Source organism: Cebus imitator, unplaced genomic scaffold (assembly GCF_001604975.1).
Source record: "Cebus imitator isolate Cc_AM_T3 unplaced genomic scaffold, Cebus_imitator-1.0 Scaffold51, whole genome shotgun sequence".
Lineage (NCBI taxonomy): Eukaryota > Metazoa > Chordata > Mammalia > Primates > Cebidae > Cebus > Cebus imitator.
The window spans coordinates 5871921-5892568 of record NW_016107366.1 but is presented as its reverse complement, the minus strand read 5'-3'; the positions used below and the strand labels follow the sequence as shown (position 1 = coordinate 5892568).

The 20648-nt window shown below is 37.5% G+C and overlaps 1 protein-coding gene across 3 annotated transcripts in view; it reads left to right on the top strand.

Moving 5' to 3' along the window:
- Positions 1-20648, top strand: part of INVS (inversin) — a 188727-nt gene that overhangs the window by 97453 nt on the left and 70626 nt on the right. For all 3 annotated transcript variants that reach the window (XM_017527796.2, XM_017527797.2, XM_037738233.1), the window contains exon 4: positions 17646-17819. In XM_017527796.2, the coding sequence (XP_017383285.1) occupies positions 17646-17819 (174 nt within the window). The remainder of the gene's footprint in view (positions 1-17645; positions 17820-20648) is intronic.

The window sequence follows — 20648 nt, the reverse complement described above, 5'->3', positions numbered from 1 at the left end:
TAGACTACCATTTTGAAATGGATAATAGTTACCAATTCAGATTGCTAGTTATGCTTAGCATTGGATTAAACCCTTTAATGCATGGCCTGAATGAGGTTCATTAAAGGTTTTTTAGTATAATTGAATTTACTTATACATTTGTCTGTATATTTGTCTTTTTCTACCATCTAAGAAATCCCATCCATAGTGTGGAACTGAAGTAGAGAAGGCAACAGATGGATTCAGTCAGTTGTTTGAAATAGTTCCCCCAAAGGCACACATCTTTGCCGAGTAGGTGAATTGATTTTTCCAAACTGCATGCTAGGATCAATAAAACTAAGGTACATTGTTGGAAAACTAAAGCTGGAGCCTACAAGACTTGGGGTGCTTCAAAGGAACCAGGTGTTAAACAAGATTTGTTGCATTTAGCTTCTGAGTTTAGTATTAAAACGTGATGTTTTAATAACTTTGCTTGCAGTGTAACTGAGAAGGCTGGTCAGGATCAGTAAGGAGAACAGGCTGCACAGATTATCATGGACATCAAACAATGAGAACATTAGGAGCAAATGAAAGTTATTTTGTTTACAGAGACTACTTTTATGATGAGAGGAGAGCAATGATGTTATCTGAGAAAGAAACCAATATTTGTTGAGTACTTGCTGTGCACTGGTCACTTTTTTTTCTTTTTTGCCAATGGGAAATCTGAGGCTTTGAGAAGTAACTTGCTCACAGTTATGAATAATATAGCCAATGAAGTACCCAGATCTGACTGGTTCCCAGATCCATTCTCATTTAATTACACCACACTGCTTCCCCATGGGGTAGCATTTCTGGATCCCCTAAAGCGAACATCAGTATGCTAGGAAAATGAATTACTTGTACAGTATTGGAATAAAGGAAATGGATGTAAAAACTATTACCCTGTGGTTAAGGAAAATAAAAATTATTAGAAATTAAGCCATTGTTGAGTTAGTTAGAATAAAAAACATTAAATTTTGAAGTAGCTATAGAGAGTGGGTCTTCTGCCTTTTAGAATCATGGAGTCAAAGAACATTAAGCTGAGTGGGCTTTAGAACATAATCCACCCTCCTCATTTTTCATGTGGGCGGAAACGGAGGCTAGGAAAAATGCAGTGATTTGCCTTTGGGTGTGGGGGTGGTCTGGCTGAGACTTCTTTTATGTCACTCTCTTACTTAAATCCTTCAGTATTGTTTCAGAAGACTGAAAGGAAAAGCCCAAACTCCTTCACCCTGTACTTTTCATCATCGAGTTCTTGCTTATCTTTTTGGCTTCAGTGACCTGTGTCCCCAGTTCTCCTCTAGCTTCAGACATACTGTGTATTTAAAGCTTTCATTCTAGTCACCTCTTCCTCATCCTCCACACACAATGCCCTTGAACATTCAGCTTCCTTCCTACTTTAAACTAGTTTAATTGCACACACTTTCAACATGCAGCTCAGGCACTGTTTTCTCCAAGAAGCTTCTACTGACCCCTCAAGGGTGGGTTAGGTGCCCCTCTACAGAGTTCTTACTGCCGTGTGTCCTTACCTCTATCATAGACCTGCTCTCATTGTATGACAGCAGTGAAGAGCATTGCATATGGTTTCACTTTCTATTATGGTCAAAGTGAGGGATAGTGTGGGAATTACTGGAGCATGTAAGAAGTGCATCCAAGAGATGTGATATATACAACTTCCTAATGTTGACTTTAGAATATCCATATATGAGGAGCTTATGGGGACAAATTGATTGGAAGGGGTGCGAGTAAGAGTTGAAGCTATCTTTATATAGCACTTTACATAAAATTCAGAAAACATTTATTGCCCTCCATATCAAAGAATTGTGGAGCAGGAACAAGATGGGGACATCGAGGAGTGCCAAATTGTTAGTGATACTAAGATCCTGTTCACCTGCCATCTCTTTCATGAAGGCATTCTGTTCTAACCCCTTCCCCTCTTCACAAATACATCTTGGGGAAGTCACAAGGAATGGCTTTTAGTTACATCCTCTGTCCTGTCTCTGTGGTCTGTTTCTGTATCCTTTTTATGCATTTACCCTTCCCTGCTTATAAATATTGCATTGCATACAAGTGCACATCTGTATAAAGCTTCCCAAACCTTAGCATGGAGTCTGATACAGAGTCATTACATCAAAAATAACCATTGAATGTTGAATGAATGGTTGAATTAGGTCAGTGCTTCTCAATCCCGACTGCATTTTTTAATCACCTACCGAGAATTTAAGAAATACAAATTCCAAAGTCCCAGAAATTCTGATTTTGTTGCTCTAGGATGGGAGCAGATTTTTTTTGTTTATACTCCTGAGGATTGAGAACTCCTAGATTAGGTTCTTTGTTTCAATATTGGTTCTCAAAGTGTAGAATTCTAGACCAGCAGCACCAGCACCTCCCAGAAACTTGCTACAAATACAGATTCTTGGTCCCAACAGCAGACCTAGTGAATGAGAAACCCTTGGCGAGGGTCTTCTCAATCTGTGTTTTCATGCCCTCCAGATGATCTTGATACATGCTAGAGTTTGAGAACTACTGCTTTTGCTAGAGTTTAAGACCAAAAAAAAAAAAAAAAAAAAAAAAAAAAAAAAAAAAAAAAAAAAAAAAAAAAAAAAAAAAAAAAAAAAAAAAAAAAAAAACTGTTGTCCTTAAATAAAATACCAACTGTGAGAAACCAAATATACTTTATAATCATCCCAAAAGGTTGTACCAATTTAAAGCACCACTCTAAATAAGAGTACCTCACAAGCACAACAAAATTATCGTTGTGGAAATACACATCCCAGCATTTTATAACTTTTTTCTATGTTTATTTTTTGTTAGTTTCCTATTTATAAAAGATTCTTCACTGAAGGGATTAATTTTCATAATAATCTAAATAAAATAGGCTAACTTAGGAAGAACACATGAAAAATCTGACATCAAGTAAGGAAGCCTAAGAGTCAAGAATACCTTTTCATAGTTTCCTCTCATAGAGAAAAGCCTTTTTTTTTTTTTTGACAGCAACATTTTCTCCTTTCATTTGTGCTATTTGACTATGTGCCACTTGATAGCTCAGTCTATTCCTATGGAAACCAAGCTAGTGGATGGAGCCAAGGCTTGGAGAAGGCACTGGGGAGAAATATTAGAAGAGTTCAGCCACAGAGCAACTAAAGATGTTGCCTTTCCCTCAGTCAAATTCTCTTTGAGAGCCAGAACCTATTTCAAGCCAGAGAGATGTTCTTGGCTGATGTATTGTCTAGCTGCTCTGCCAGATGGATGAACATCTTAAACTTGGAAAATAGCAAATAAAGCTCCATTCTGTCTTTGGAGCACACTCTTAGCCTTTGCTTAGAGAATTGTCAAATAACTAAAAAATATAATTTTAAAGATTTGCTTAAGATGGCAGGTTAGTGATGTGGTTCTCATCATATTTGTTAAATAAATAGAAATTTTAGCAATAAAGCACAGAATTAAGCCTTGACAATCAGAGGTTTAGGAAAGAGGAAGAATGTTGGTCACTGGAGAAAGCAATGCAGATTTAATTTCATTTCTGTAGTTCAATGAATTTATGTCTTTCTTGACTTGATTTTTGTAACTGTTTGCTTCCCTGTAAAATCACTTTAAAGACTAAGAAGCCAGAGTACAAACAGACATCTAAATCAACTGAGATAAGAAAATTATCTAAGCGTATAAGAAGGCACTCTCCTCTCTAATCCATTTTTATTCCACATTTTATATGGCAGTGGTATCTAACTCATGACCACATTGTACTGAGCCATTTATATTATGTTTATATTTCAAGAAGGGTGCAGAGATTCATATTTCCAGTTTATATACTTTGATTTATGTTAGAAAATTAATGTATTCTGAGAAAACAGTTGAGGCAACTATTAATATAAATGCCTCGTAAATCTATATCTTGAATCTAGCCATCTCTTCTAATCTTCAGATCCATATATATCCACCCCACCCCTTCCACCTTTTGTTTTTGCTAGACCTCTCTGCATAGATTCCCTTCAGGTGCCTCACACTCTACTTTAGAAAAAAACCAGAACTCAAAGTTTTTCATCCCTCACCCTATTTTTCTTTCCATCTCTTCGGTTGCTGGCAACACCTTCATCTGGTAGTCATTCAGGAATCTTCTTATGTATTTCACTGATCTGTTCCGTTATTTCTATTTAGCTCTAAACACTTCTATTGTGGATTGCTGTAATAACCCCCTTACTGCTCTGCTTGCCTAAAGATTTGTTCCCCTCAAACCAGTGCTTCACACAACCTCCAGTGTCTTTTCTAAAAACACAAATCCAGCCACGTCATTTCCACCTCTAGTCTTCCCTGTTCCCTTAGTCTTCTTGGGCTTCTATAACAAAAATACTTTACACTGGATAGCTGGAACAACATACATTTATTTCTCACAGTTCTGGAGGCTGGAGAGTCCAAGATCAAGGCACCGGCAGATTCAGTTTCTGGCAAAGGCCTGCTTTCTGGTTCATAGATGGCTGTTTCTTGCAGTATCCTCACCTGACAGAAGGGAGTGAAAGAGCTCTCTTTTTAGGAGTACTAATCCCATGTATGAGCTCTACCCTCATGATGTAATCATCTTCCAAATGTCTGGTATCCTAATACCATCTCATTGGCATTTAGAATTTCAACACACGAGTTGCTGGGGTTGGGGGTTGGGGGACATATACTCAGTCTATAGCACTCCTTTTTACCAATATGATAAACTTTAGGCTCCTTATCATAGCATATTAGACTATCCATTTTATAACCCCTGCCCACCTCTCTGATCTTACTTTGTACTTCTTCTTGCAGTGCATTTCATTTTCTTTCTTTCTTTCTCTTCCTTTCTCTCTCTCTCTCTCTCTCTCTGTCTCTCTCTTTCTTTCTTTTTTTAATTAGGGACAGGGTCTCACTATGTTGCTCAGGCTGGTTTCTGACTCCTGGGCTCAAGCAATCTGCCCACCTCAGCCTCTCAAAGTGCTGAGATACAGGCATGAGCTGCCGTGCCTGGCCCTTATAATGCGTTTTATATTACAATGATACTTAATTATTTGCAGAGTTGGAGATGTGATTTTACCCTAAGTATAAGCTAGGAAGTTTGTCTGTTACTGTTTCATGCATGCTGACAATAGATATGAGACTCCAAGGTCAGAGACAAAGTAGTTTATTATTCACAACACATCAAAAAGAATGAGCAACCACCTACATTCTTCCCTTGCCCCCAAAGAACATGTGGAAGTTGCGGAGACTGCACACAGTGGGTTTTCATCACAACTGAGGAACATTGAACTTCAGGAATCTACCATTTTTATAGTAAGCAGTTAGTAAGCCCAGAGGAAGATATTACCTCATTTCCCTCAGTTGCTTGTTGCAAACACAACCCTGAAAAATTACCCAAGTAAAGAGTGGCCAAGACGTTTCATTCTTGGCATACCCAGTAAGAACCTTTAGGAATGCTTCAGGCCCATGGTAGATTGACTTTTCCAACAACCCATCTTTCAGCCCAGCATTATCTTGACATGAGTATGCCACTACATCAGCTACTCTTATTAATCTTACCAAGAAAGACTAGGACCATCACTTTAATTTGTCTCATACAGCACTTAATTAACAGGACTCCAAGCAGCTAGATAAAAACATTCTGCAATATTGGCTTCAACTATGTCCCTCAATATCTTGGACTATATCAACTGTGAATAAGCACCAGAGGAGAAAGAAGATCTTCCTTTAGACAGCTAGGATGTAATCTAAGGCTGATCTGTTATCTATTATGACCCATGCAAGGGAGTTTAGACTGACCTGCTAATCTTTGCCCTCACTGCTGACAGTTACAGGAAGCACTAGGTTACATGGGCCAAAAAACAACCCCCAAACTCAATGGTAGAATATACCATGGCCTACTCTTTCCTTCCTACAAACATATAGCCTGAAGAGGCACAAGTCACTTTACTTTAGGATTTGTCATTAAACTTGGATCACCATTACATTGATGTGTCTAAGCCACACGGGCAATATCACTAAGTAGTTGTTACTTCACTTGCCATGCAGGGCATAATCCAAAGCTGCTCTCACATCGGAAGAAGAATATGGATTTGTATACATCAGATTAAAATAAGGTTGGGCCATTCCCTTTGCTTTTATATTCAGGAGCTATCATTGATGGTATTAAGCACAGCAAAAGAATTAAGAACCACCAATGCCCATGTGAATTTTTCTGTTTCATAGCAAGCACATGGTCAGAGATGACACAGCATCAGGTCAGATGGCTGGCCTCAGCTGTTGTTTGATTCAGGTAACTAACTATATCTTTGTTTTGCCAGGATCCAGAGGACAAAGAAAGTACTAATTGTCCTCCCCATCCCCGTACCCCCTGAGGTCTTATATGTTCGCCTCCTAAGGGATGAAGTTGTTGCTTTCCTTCTTTGGCCACAGAGTTATTGTGTCCCATTCCAGTAGGTATAACTTCACCTTTTCTCTAATCATCCCCGACTTGTGCCCATGCCTTATAGAAAGGTGAGTGCATATGGGACAAATTTAGAAACCTATTATGTCTTCCACTTTGACCTATGTGGACCACTATAGAAGGACTCAATGAATACGGCACCCAATCAGATGGTCATTATGGATATTTAGGGTAAATCAGAATTAAGCTTGAATCTCTAAGCCCCCTTTTGACTGGCTGCCACCCAAAGGATATGTGAAACAACCCAGCCTGAGATTGCTTTTAGGGAAAGGAAAAAAGCATGATAACTAGGCATGGGCCAGGCAGAATCCCAAATTTTCAAAATAGATTTATATAATCCCCCACTCCTTTTGTCCTGATTATTTCCCAGGAGCCACAACCACATGGTCTTTCCGCTTGCTGCCCCATTCCTTCTTTTTGGTCATGTACCATTCCTCCTTTTGCCTGCCCAGAGGAAGGTGAGCAAAGACAAAGGCACTATTTGGGCAGCTTGCTTTAATCCCACCTCTCACCATTCAGACTCATTAACGGAAAGAATATTGGGGTCACTTGCCCGCCAACCTTGCCTGCCACCTGGGCATAAGCTCAGGGGGTTCTTCTCATCCTTGAACCTGAAGATACCTGAGAATGGGCCTGTAGGGTTCTTGTCATTACTCCTCAAGAAAACTATGTCTCTGCAGCCAGTTACAGTGGCTCATGCCTAAAATCCAAGCGTTTTGGGAGGCTGAGGTGCGTAGATCACTTGAGGTCAGGAGTTCAAGACGAGCCTGGCCAACATGGTGAAACCTTGTCTCTACTAAAAATACAAAAATTAGCCAGGTATGGTGGCACATGCCTGTAGTTCCAGCTACTTGGGAGGCTGAGGCACAAGAATTGCTTGAACCCAGGTGGCAGAGGTTGCAGTGAGCTGAGATCGCACCACTGCACTCCAGCCTGGGCAGCAGAGTGCGACTCTGTCTAAAAAAAAAAAAAAAAGTGAGCGAAAGAATAGAAAACTATGTCAGCATCCTATCATCTTTTACTGTCTTGTCAGTAATTGCATTTAATTTTACCCTATTTACAAGGTAATAAGTTAGCTGCAGGTGCTGGCAGAAAACCCAGGACTCGTCAGAGACCAAAAAACTTTATTACTGTTGGCATAGCTAAGGAGCTTGAGTACTTACCTGTTGGAATCAATTTCCATTGCCTTCAAGGATCTTGGGGGCAATATAGAGGACTCAGATGGGCACAGCACACAGTGGGTTTGCATGACATCTGAAGAGTGCTAAATTTTGGGAATCTCCTGCTTTTAGTAAGTAGAGTAGTAAGCAAGCCTGCTTCTTCTTTGCCCCAGTGGGTGACATTACCTCATCACTCAAGATTGTTCACTGCAAACCTCACTCTAAGAAATGGTCCCAGTAAAGAACAGTCAAGCTTTTGCATTCTTAGCATACCCAGTAAGTACATTCAGGGACACTCAAGGCCCAGGGCAGGTTGCCTCTCCCAACACTATTGTGGTATTTCCAAAACTCATTTGTGTCTGCAACCACTCAGAAAAGTTTGATAGAATGAAATTACTGATATCTGTGACCTATATACTTCCTAGGGATAATGATTCTTTTTAAAAATTAATACAGTAAATGCCTTGAGAGTTTATAAATATACAATTATATAGCTATCATTAGAATTAATAACAAATCATGTTTCTATTTTTCCATTTCAATTTTAAGTCATGTATTTTGGATATATAATATAGTTAGGATTTAGAATGAACTATGACAGAGTACCTACTTAACATTTGTGTGTGCTATTATAAATATAGTTATATTTCCAGGCCAAAATTATATACCAATTTATAAATGAACAAAGAAGTATAGTGAACATTTGTATATATAGCGAGCTATTGTTTTTCTTCCCAAGTACAGTGACAAAAAATATAAGCACTCGGGACACAGAGAGAACATGAATGCAAAGAAATTAATTGGAAAACATTTAGGTCCCAAAGTATTGGTTTTGGGAAAACATCTGCCTTCTTCAGTACTGTAGTGGGGAGAGAGGGCTGCTATAGGCAGTTTTGCCAAGTCTTGGGCATTGAAGTCTGTTAAAGTAATTGCCTCAGCTGAAGAAGCAGCAAATAGCAAAGGCCCTAGGGAGACAGAAAATATAGTAGCCATTTTGGGAAGAAAGGTAGAGGTGGGATCCAGAATATTTTGAGGATCAGCTGCCAATTGTCTAGAAGTTAGTAATAAAGACACTTACTGGGAACAAATAGCAGTCCTGTAGAATATTATTTCAGAATAGGGTTCAGGAAGATGCCTCCCTCCTTTTACTGAGTGATTAAAAGGTGGTCATGTTTGTGCAAAAGGCAAGAAGATTCTTAGAATTTTGGAATATTCATTGCCTCTTTATGAGGCTACAGCTTTAGAGGAAGAATGGCAGAAGCAGGACACAATCCAAGCCTCAGGTCAGGAGGCTACTCACTAGTTCACTGACAATAATTGTAACATCCCTAATATCACTGGAGACAGAGCTCCAGGAGATCCTTGTGAGACCAGATTGTTATAATGGACTAGGAGCTGGGTAGAAGACTCTCTGTGGGTAAACAAGGAGAAAAAGAAAACAAAGCAAACAAATGAAAAGCAAAAATGAACCTGCAGACAAAAATTTCAAAATATTTGAAGAAATCTAATGCTAACAAAACTAACAATATTATCATTTACATTGTGAATTCATTCCTAGTTGAAGTGCATAAACAAAGCAGAAAGATAAGCCACACACAGAGAGAAGATATTTGTAAAACTAACCAAGAATTAGTATCCAGAATACATAAAGAACTCCTATAGATCAGTAAGAAAAAAAAATAGCCAAGTTCAGAAATGAGTAAACAACACAAAAAGGCTATTTACAAAAGATACAAATATCCAACAAACATATAAAAATGTTCCACCTCAATTTGCGAAATGCAAATTAAAACACAACTGTAAGCCAGACACAGTGGTACATGCCGGTAGCCCCAGCTACTTGAGAGGCTGAGGTGGAAGGATTGCTTGAGCCCAGGAGTTGAGTCCAGCCTGGGCAAGCTGTAGCAAGACCCTTTCTATTAAAAAACAAAAAAACCACAACCGTCAGATTGGCAAAATTAGCAAGTCTGACAAAAGCAAGCGTGGTGAGGAAGTGGAGAAACAGGAACTTATAAATTATTGATATGAATGTTAACTTGGAGTAGCTATTTTAGAGAGCAATTTCAACCCAGAAGTTTCAGAAATTCTTACGTACTTAGCAGGAGATATGTATGGCAATATTCATTATAATATTGTTTGTAATTGTGAAAAATGAGAAACATGCTAAATATTCCTCTAGAGAAGAATAAATACTTTGATGTGACAGCATACTCATTGCAGGGAAAATGTGTGAACTCAAGCAACTTGAATAAATCTAAAAAATATTACTTTGAGTAAAAAATGACACATGATTTATACAGGACCATTTATACAAAGATTGAAAACATGTAAAACAATACTGTGTCCTTTATGGATATGTATATGTTTGTATGAAATAGAAGTATAAAGACATTCATTTGAATGATAAACACCCAATTCAGGATAGTAGTCTACAAAGAGGGAGAGAAGGTAATGGAATTGGGGACACAAAGGAAATATTAACTGTATCTGTTAGGTTTTATTATTTAAAAATGAAAAATCTAAAGCAAAATATCAAAATATTCTGCTCAAAATCTTTATATCATTGTTATTACAATTAAATAACTATATGCTTTTTTTAAAAAAGGAGTTCATCTTAAGAGAACTGGACAGACACAAATATAAAGTTAAAATTCACATTTGGGGCTGATTTGTTTCCCAGATTCATTTCAAGTGCTGTTCTCTGGGTCAGAGAACATTTCATTCTCTTTCACCCTTTTCATACATTTGGAGAAAATCTAAATGTCATAATCTTTATGTGACAGACAAAAGAAGTTCTTGCCTTTAATTACAGGAATATTTAGATGAGAATTATCACCACCTAATGAAAAACAGAAAACAATTTATTTTCTGTTTCAAAGATATTGGGAAATGTTTTCACATTTCAGAGGTATGATGGACCTGATCATAGCAGAGTAATGTCCTTTTAAATGATCAAATCAAGACCTTCCTGTAACTTCAGCTCCCTTACTTCTGCTCACCTACCATCAGTTTTCTTAAGCATATATACTCTTTTGATTGATTATCTCCTTCACTCTTATACTATTTCCTACCCACTCAAAGATTATAAAAGCAGACCCTAAAACAAACAGTCCTTACCACAGGATCAGTTTCTGTATAGCTCTAACATGTTATATTAAATGATTAACTTCCAGTCCAGGTGCAGTATCTCACACCTGTAATCCCAGCACTTTGGGAGGCTGAGGCAGGTGGATCAGTTGAGGTCAGGAGTTCAAGACCAGCCTGGCCAACATGGCGAAACACTGAATTAACCAGGCATAGTGGCAGGCACTGGTAATCTCAGCTATTCAGGAGGCTGAGGCAGGAGAACTGCTTGAACCATGGAGGCAGAAGTTGCAGTGAGCTGAGATTGTGCCACTGCACTCCAGCTGAGCGACAGAGTAAAACTGTCTCAAAAAAAAAAAAGTACCTGTAGTCTCAGCTACTCAGGAAGCTGAGGCAGGAGAATCACTTGAACCCCAGGAGGCAGAGGCTGCCATGGGTCAAGATCGCGCCACTGTACTCCAGCCTGGGCGACAGAGCAAGTCTCTGTCTCAAAAACAAACAAAAAATAGATTAACTTTCAAATCCTCCACCAAGTATTTGCATTATAAGAATATTCTGGAAAACATAAGAAGTCCTTAGTACGAAAAATATTGAGGAAGTGTTTAGACTTTCTATGAGAAGGTTTTACAGGAAGCAAAGTGGCCTATAACATGGGTCCTCTGGATCACAAAACCTTCAGAAGTTTGTCAAATTAGCTTCCTGCCTCCAACTAGTATCTTCCCCGTTCCACTGACACTAGAAATATTCTCCTGATTTTAGCAATTAAAGTTCTTTGTCCCTTCTGCACATTCCCAAAGATTGATTTTGCATACAATGGGCAATTTTTTTTTTTTTTTTTTTTTTTAAGGGTTATTAGTAATGAGTAAGATCGGAAAAAAAATTTCTTTCAGAAAGGTAAATAAGACTTAGAAGTGACTTTAAGAGTTCATTTTGCTAGTATAATACCCAATTACATACCCCCAGTGTGCCTTAAGATGCCCAGTTTTGAGGGATTTAAGATTATCTTCACTGTTTTATTTTGAATGTCATTTAATTAAAGATCAAGAAGGTTATTTTCACTTTCTTAGAATAATTATGATATGCTGTTGAAATCACTTTGGAATGAATTTTGACATAAAGTCTATATTTCTATTACTTAAAAGTTGTATTTAATAGAATAGGATGGTAAATACTTTTGTCAATTTGTATTTGGTAAGTCGTTTAATTATAAATCATTAACAAATTGCTCTGTGATTCAGAGGGAAGAGCCTAAAGTTTGTAACCAAGCCAATGAAGGTTTGAATCTTATTTCTGCCACTTTCATAGTTTTGTGGCCTTCCTCTTACTCTGACACTTTATGGACCTTGTGTTTTTCTGTCATTGCTTGTTAATGCAGTATAATTTGAAATTGAGCTAAAATTTCTAATAAGATAAGTAATTGGTAATTTTGAGAAAGATTAGCTAATTTTTTGGTGGTTAAATATTTTTCTTGTGATCTTTTTCAGGTAGATGTACCTGCATATAACTATTTGCTCACTACTCTTCTTCTCTTATTCATGTATCAGGCAGGATTTGGAAATGATCTTCTAATTTTCAGTATTTAAGGGTGCTACTTGTGTGAACCTTGAAAAACTGATGTTTTCCTATAAGTCTTTAAATTTATACTGGAAATTCCTGCTTGGGGTACACCTGCTTGGGTGTACCCAGGACTAAAGACATACAGCACCAGGCCAAACTAATTTTTGTATTTTTAGTAGAGATGAGGTTTCACCATATTGGCCAGGATGGTCTTGATCTCTTGACCTTGTGATCCACCCACCTCGGCTTCCCAAAGTGCTGGGATACAGGCTGAGCCACCACGCCCAGCCAGATTTATTTTTTTAATTGGTTATTATTTTTCTGATGGGATTGCTTGATTGTGAGTTGACTGAGGAGAAATATGGATTATAAGTGGAGTCATATATAGCTTTAATTTGTGTTCATTTATATGTGATTACCTTATTTACTTGATGTATTGTTTTCAGAGTTCTAGATGTACCTAATCATTTAGTTTGCAAGTATTTGAGCTATTACTAATGTGTCCAACATTGTCCTAGCCCTGTGGGAGATATGTAAGAAAGACAAGATTTAGCCCTTCTACTAATGAATATGTTTTAAATTTTTTTGCGGGGGTGGGGTGGGGCATGTGGGAGGGCATATGTTTTAAATTTGAGGGGAAAAATATAGAACTGTAAATGAGTTTTGTGTCAATAAGTATTTTTATAAATATCAAAGTATATATATTATCCAATTGAAAGCACACTTTTAAGTGTTACGGGTGTGAATAAAATGATTAAGTTAATTTATTATTTCTCTTGTTTGCTTTATCAGGTGACTGTTCAATTAACATTTGGTTTGTTTTTAAAATGCAGGTCTAGTAGAACATGGTCGTAACTGGGCAGCAATTGCTAAAATGGTGGGAACGAAAAGTGAAGCTCAATGTAAAAACTTCTATTTTAACTATAAAAGGCGGCACAATCTTGACAACCTGTTACAGCAGCATAAGCAGAAAGTGAGTATATCAGGGGTGGTGAATCTTTTACCTATTATTGGTTTTTACTTAGAGTGTTGTTGTTGTTGTTTGAGATGGAGTTTCACTTTGTCACCTAGGCTGGAGTACAGTGATGCAGTCTCAGCTCACTGCAAACTCCACTTCCCAGGTTCAAGCAATTTCCTCCCTTAGCCTCCCGAGTAGCTGGGACTACAGGTGCCTGCCACCACGCCCAGCTAATTTTTGTATTTTTAGTAGAGACGAGGTTTCAACAGGTTGGCCAGGCTGGTCCTGAACTCTTGACCTCAGGTGATCTACCCACCTCGGCTTCCCAGAGTGCTGGGATTATAGGTGTGAGTCATTACACCTGGTCTTGTTTTTTTTTCCAGAGCTTCAGGGATTGATTTTTAAGAGAAACCTTTTTGTATCATTCATATATATATATATATATATATATATATATATNTTGCTTGTTTAGGAGAACAAGGAGGTTGGCCTTGGTCTAAGTAAATTATATTGTTTCTAGCCCAGCCTTCATAGATAACTTCTGATGGGTCTCTGTCATTTGAAATAGGAGATGCTAGACTTACCATATAGCTGACCCCTCCCCAGGGTACCTGCTAAATTCCTATTGCCTATCCCTTTGTTGGTCCTATTTCATCATTATCTGTAGGTGGAATATAGACATCTTTCTCAGTGTAAAAAAAAAAAAAAAATCAGAAAAACCACTGCTGTAGTCCCCCATTATTCACAGTTTTGCTTGCTGTTATATCATCTATTGTGGCCAACTGTGGTCTAAAAATACTAAGGTATTTTGAGAGAGAGATCACATTCACATAAATTTGATTACAGTATATTGTTATACTTGTTCTATTTTATTATTACTTATTGTTAATCTTTTACTGTGCCTAATTTATAAATTAAACTTTACCATAGATATATGTGTATAGGAAAAAAACATGGCATATATAGGGTTTAGTGCTGTCTGCAGTTGCAGATATTCACTGAGGATGTTGGAATGTATCCCCAGCAGATAAAGAGGGACTGCTCTATTTAGAACATTCTATTTTTATTTTTACCTTTTCCTAATCTTGGTTCTTAATCACTAGCTGAACTGTGTATATTACAGTCAGATCTTTCTATCTGCATGCCCTCTATCATGGGCCATTCTTGGTTCTGTCTGACCATCTATGTTTTGTTGAATACTTCACAAAGGAAAACTATTTATAATAATAGCAAACATCTACTGAGCCTTTGCTTTGTGCACTGTTCTAAGAACTTTTACAAATATAATTGATCTCATTTCATATGCATAATAATTTCAGGTACTATTATTACCCTGTTTTATAGATGAGAAAATAGAGGCACAGGAGGATAATTTGATATGTGAAAATTTTTGATGATACTTCTGTGAGAAGCAAAGACAAAATTATGTCAAAGAGCTTTGTAATAAGTAAAATGAAGCGCAAACACTGTAGTGTTATCTGCTTCATAACAAGACTCAATGAATGTTTATTGAATGAATGAATGAATAAATAAATATCATTACTGGGATGTACTGTGTCTTGTGTAGGTAGAGTTCTCAGAATAATGTAAAGTGTAAATATGCCAAGCACTGTGTCTGTTACTCAGTAGTTACCCCCACCAGCATATACTAGTTTCCTTCTTCTTCTTCCCTTTTCCTCTAATTTCACAATCAAAATGACTGTCTGATTGAATATCTTTAAAAGGTCATGATGAATTATTCTGTAATATTTGAAATGTTACATTCAGAAAGGTTAAACCTTATTTTTCAGTATGAAGTGTCACACAGATTTGTTTTTACTGGGCACTTTTTCTTTTTTCAAAGAAAAGATGGCAAGAAATTTAGAGCAGGGTGCCCTCTTGAGGAAATTTTAGCATCTTCCTTCTTAAAAACTGACATCGAATGAAATGAGAAGTCCAGATAAATGATGTACACTATTAATGAAGCTCAGAAAAATGAAACATTAAAAACTAAGAATAACCAAATACCAGGTATTTGAGAACTAGGATTCTAAACTTTTATGATCTAATATAGCAACTGTAAATAAGAATTTTTATTATTTATTATTACTTTTATTTATTTGGGGTTGTTTGTTTGTTTGAGACAGAGTCTCACTCTGTCACCCAGGCTAGAGTGCAGTGGTGCAACCTCGGCTCACTGCAACCCCCACTTCCCAGGTTCAAGCAATTCTGATGCCTCAGCCTCCTGAGTAGCTAGGACCAAAGGCTTGTACCACCATGCCCAGCTAATTTTTTATTTTTATTTTTTTGTATTTTTATTAGAGACACAGTTTTGCCATATTGGGCAGCCTGATCTCAAACTTCTGACTGAAAGTGATCTGCCTGTCACCCAAGTGCTGGAATTACAGGCAGGAGCCACCACTCCGACCTTGTAAATAAGAATTTTTTAGTGAAAACAAACACCTCTAAAAGACATTTTATTTCTTCTTATTCACTCATTTCTTCAAGTAATATTTATTAGGCACCTACTCTGTGTCAGGAACTATGCTAAGCACAGGGATCAATAAAATATGGTCTCTGCCTTCATGGAGCTTACCCTTTGTGAGGGAGATCACACCGAAGAGAAACCTGTATATATGTAATTACAAACTGAGAAAAGTACTGTGAAGGAAATGAATAGGTACTAGAATAAAGAATAACAAAATAAGTTCTATTTGGGGTCTTTAAGGGAAGCCTCTCTGAGAGGAATTATCCAGCAGAGTCCGTTGGCTTTTCCACCTATTCCAAGTCTTCCTGTCTAGTATAGACCATCTACAAATCCTCTTCCCTAGCTATGGTCTTTCTTATCTCCTCTTATTTCTGCCCCAGTGATGGACTTAGTCAATCCTATCTCTGCCCCTGTGGGCAAGCAGTTAGGTCTCATTCGTCCTTCCGCACCTCATTGTCACTCTAGTAATCCCCTTTGCCTTACAGCAGGGATGTCCAATCTTTTGGTTTCCCTGGGCCACATTGGAAAAAGAAGAATTGTCTTGGACCACAGATAAAATACACTAGTACTAACAATAACTGATGAGCTAAAAAAAAAAAACATTGCAAAAAAAAATTTCATAATGTTTTAAGAAAGTTTATGAATTTTATTGGGCTACATTCAAAGCCTCCCTGGCCTGCATGCAGCCCAGGTGCCTCGGGTTAGACAAGCTTGCCATAGAGCCTCACATTCTTCACAGTGGGTCGTCTGCTTGATTACAAAATATCTTCCGTACTAATATTGATAGTCCCTCGTAGGAGAACATCAATGCATTATCATGCTAAAAGGGCCCACGTCTAACAAGGTTAAGGATGACAAATGGACAAATAATTCTGCCTACCATTATCCTCTGACTAGGGGAAGATACATAGGCATGAAGTAGGCCAAGAACTTGATCATGCAATATTGCTTGGTCACGTTGACCTTGAAATATCTGAGATGCCAAGCACATAGACGCCTCCAACTGGAAGTAAAAATGAGACACTAGATCTGAGAAAAGAGCCCAGAAGAGCAATTTTTAGAGTCTTATTTTGTTCAAAGCGCCCATGTTACGCAGACTTACTATGTAATGGTTGGCCTGACTCCTTAATACTCTTGCTGTGGCCCTTGTTCTTTTTTGAGGTAGGCTGATTCTACCAGACTGGAGGATTTAACTGACATGGAGAGTATTGCCTGCAAGTGGATGGGCCTACCATGACTTCTGAGTTGGCATTTAGGTGACCATTTGAGCCTGGGATCCAAACTTTGAATAAGCTGCCTCTACCTTAGTTGTACCCATAAACAGCTCTCTTTAAAATAACTAATTATCCCTTCCTTATCAACCAGAGGGCCCTGAATGAAATGTTTAACTTCTTTGAATTTCAGTTTCCTCACCTGTAAATTGGGATTTAACATATGTGCTTATTTTACATTATTATACTTTGAGTATAAATAATAGGTACTGTATTGGTCAGAATGTGCCAAAAGTAGTGCATCTACACATTGCTGCTGTTAGGTAGCATTTTGGAAAATACACCAAACACAGTAAAATATACAAACTTCTTTGACCCAACAATTTGGTTCCTGATCATTTCGTCTTATGAAAAAATTAAGAAAAAACAAATGTAAAAAAAATGTACATCAAAGCATTTTCTACAAAAGAAAATATTAGAAACATTCTAAATATCTAACAATAATAGACTGTTTAAATAAAACATGTTGCTTTTATTTGCAATAAACTATTGACCAGCCACTATGTAAATTATTTTCATGTAGAAGGTTCTTGGAAAGAAACATGAAAAATGAAAAAAGAAAATAATTGATATCTCAGTATAGTGGAATTATAAATATATTTCTTTATCAATTTCTCTGAATGTTATTACTCTAGGAGAATAATTAACATACTTAAAAAATTTTTTGACCCCATAGTAAATTTTTTTTAATCATTTTTTGTTTTTTATTTAGGGAAATTATCGTTTCATGAAACTCTTACTTACACGCAGAGCAAACTGGATGCAAAAGGATCTAGAAGAGATGACTCCTTTGCACTTGACCACTCGGCACAAGAGCCCTAAGTGTTTGGCACTTCTGCTGAAGTTTATGGCACCTGGAGAAGTGGATACACAGGATAAAAACAAGGTAATGGATAGTCAAAATCAAAGACTAATAAGACCAGAAAGCAAATGTTTCCTTTTATGATGTGAAATTTCAAGAAAGAAGACCTAAATTATCACCTCTATACATGGTAGAACAATTCCAAATCTCCATACATTCCCAGGGAAGTATTTCACTTAAATTCTGTCATTTTATCCTCTGGGCAACCAAGTGTGTTAGGTAGTATCATCTCCGTTATACAGATGGAAAAACTGAAGCTCAGGAAGATTAACATTTTGCCCAAGATGCAAGTGGCAGAACTAGAATTCAAATCCAGTTATGTTGGCTGGGCGAGGTGGCTCATACCTGTAATCCCAGCACTTTGGGAGGCGGCGGTGGGCGGATCACCTGAGGTCAGGAGTTCAAGACCAGCCTGGCCAACATGGTGAAACCCATCTCTACAAAAACTATAAAAATTAGCCAGGTGTGGTGGCATGCACCTGTAATCCCATCTACTTGAGAGGCTGAGGCTGAAGAATCACTTGAACCCGGGAGGCAGAGTTTGCAGTGAGCTGAAATCATGCCACTGCACTCCAGCCTGGGTGACAGAGTGAGACTCTGTCTCAAAAAAAAAAAAAAATTCAGTCCTCTCTAACTCCAAAACCCAATATTTGACAGAGTCATAATAGTTACTATAGGAGGTTAGACTCGTGATGGCCAAATGCCCATGGCAATGTCCTAAGTACATAGTAGTTTAGTGGCCTGGGCTTTGGTATCAGACCTCCTTTTGGTATCATTCTTCCAGAATCCACTACTTGTTCTGTGTCCTTGGGCAAATTGTTTGACTCCTCTGTGCCTCAGTTTTTATATGTATGAAAAAAGGATAATAGAATTACTGAAGATTGAGATGATACGTATAATTTGCTTAGCACAAAGCCCAGTGCATAGTATGCTCTCAATAAATGTTAGCTATGAAATAATTATTAGTTTTATTTCGGGTCTAACATCTGCTCTGTCATTTGTTACTAAGAATCATTATCTTCGTAGCCCTTAAACTGTAATGTGTTATGCACACTAATCATTGTTTTGATTGATGCTCTGATGATTCTTTACAAGGAAAAAAATTTGGTGTTTAGTTAGACAAGTGCAGTAATCCTCTTCTTTCCTCCATGTACTGAGTCTTGCTAACTCCAGTACTCCTATGTAATTAAAACTGTTTTTTTTGAGATGGTGTCTTGCTCTGTTGCCCAGGCTAGAGTGCAGTGGCATGATCTCGGCTCATTGCAACCTCCTCCTCCCAGGTTCAAGTGATTCTCCTGCCTCAGCCTCCTGAGTAGCTGGGATTATAGGCACTTGCCACCTCGCCTGGCTAATTTTTGTATTTTGTGGACAGGCTGGTCTCAAACATCTGACCTCTTGCTCTACCTGCCTCGGCCTCCCAAGTGCTGGGATTACAGGCGTGAGCCACTGGCACCCGCCTATAATTAAAACTCTTATGAATAAATCCCCTCAGTTTATATTCAATAATTCTTTCATATTCATATTATTCTTTATATCGTTTTCACATTTTTCTTAGTAGTCATCCAGAGTTCTGAGACCAACTTTAACTTTACAACTCCTGTACATTAACATTGTTCCTAATTCACAGCATTTGTAGTGCTAATACTTTACTGAAAAAAAGCACTTTGATCAATCCACAAAGATCAATTAATCACTTAAGAAGCTACAGATATCTTCAGGCTTTATAACATATTCTCCAATATATTCTAGAAACTTCCTGCTTTCTGTCCTCTGATATCAGAACTTTCTTCTGTTGTTGAACAGAGAGGGAAGAGTATCCAGTCAGACAGATTAAAAAACAGATCTGCATAGTCCAGACAGGCACAGAGAAGAAAACAAGACAAAAGGCAGGAGCAGTATTATTATTTTATATATGCAATGCTTATTTATTTTTACTTGCATGTTAACTAATTTCTTTGCTATGCATTTTTTTGTATCTAAAATTTCCTTCTAAAGTTATTATTTTACGTCGTGAATATAGTTCTTCGACTCTCCCTCTTTTTTTTTTTTATATATACTATAAGTTCTGGGATACATGGGCAAAACATGCAGGTTTGTTATATGGGTATACATGTGCCATGGTGGTTTGCTGCACCCCTAAGCCTGTCATCTACATTCGGTATTTCTCCTAATACTATCCCTTCCCTTGCCTCCCACCCTGCAATAGGCCCTGGTGTGTGATGTTCCCCTCCCTGTGTTCATGTGATCATTTTTAACTTTTATCTGAAATAAAGTGTTAACATTGTTAAAATCAAAATGGAGTTGTTTGTGTTTCAAACAACAAAAACAAAAACTGACTGAGCCAGAGAAGGCCATGAAGAGAGGATTCTCATGCTTGTTAGCCTGATTTAAAAAAAAAAAAAAAAATCATAGACTGTGCAAAAGTCACAACCTTTCACGAAAGCCATCATAACCTCACAGAAAAATTACTTCTTCAAAGACATTTGCCCAGCAACTGCCTGACCAACCTTGCACTGGCATTATCTTTGTTATTGATCTTTGTAGCCAAGGATAATCATTTTAAAAGAATTATGTAATCCTCTTCATTTTTCTTTTTAAAACTTTTGTCTTCCTTTACTTGAGTACACATAGTTTACCTTGACACACATATTCCTATTTCAATGCCGTATTCCCAGATACCAAACAAACATTATTTTCTTTCTTTCTTTCTTTCTTTCTTTCTTTCTTTCTTTCTTTCTTTCTTTCTTTCTTTCTTTCTTTCTTCCTTCCTTCCTTCCTTCCTTCCTTCCTTCCTTCCTTCCTTTCTTTCCTTCTTTCTTTCTTTCTTCTTTTCTTTCTTTCTTTCTTTTTTCT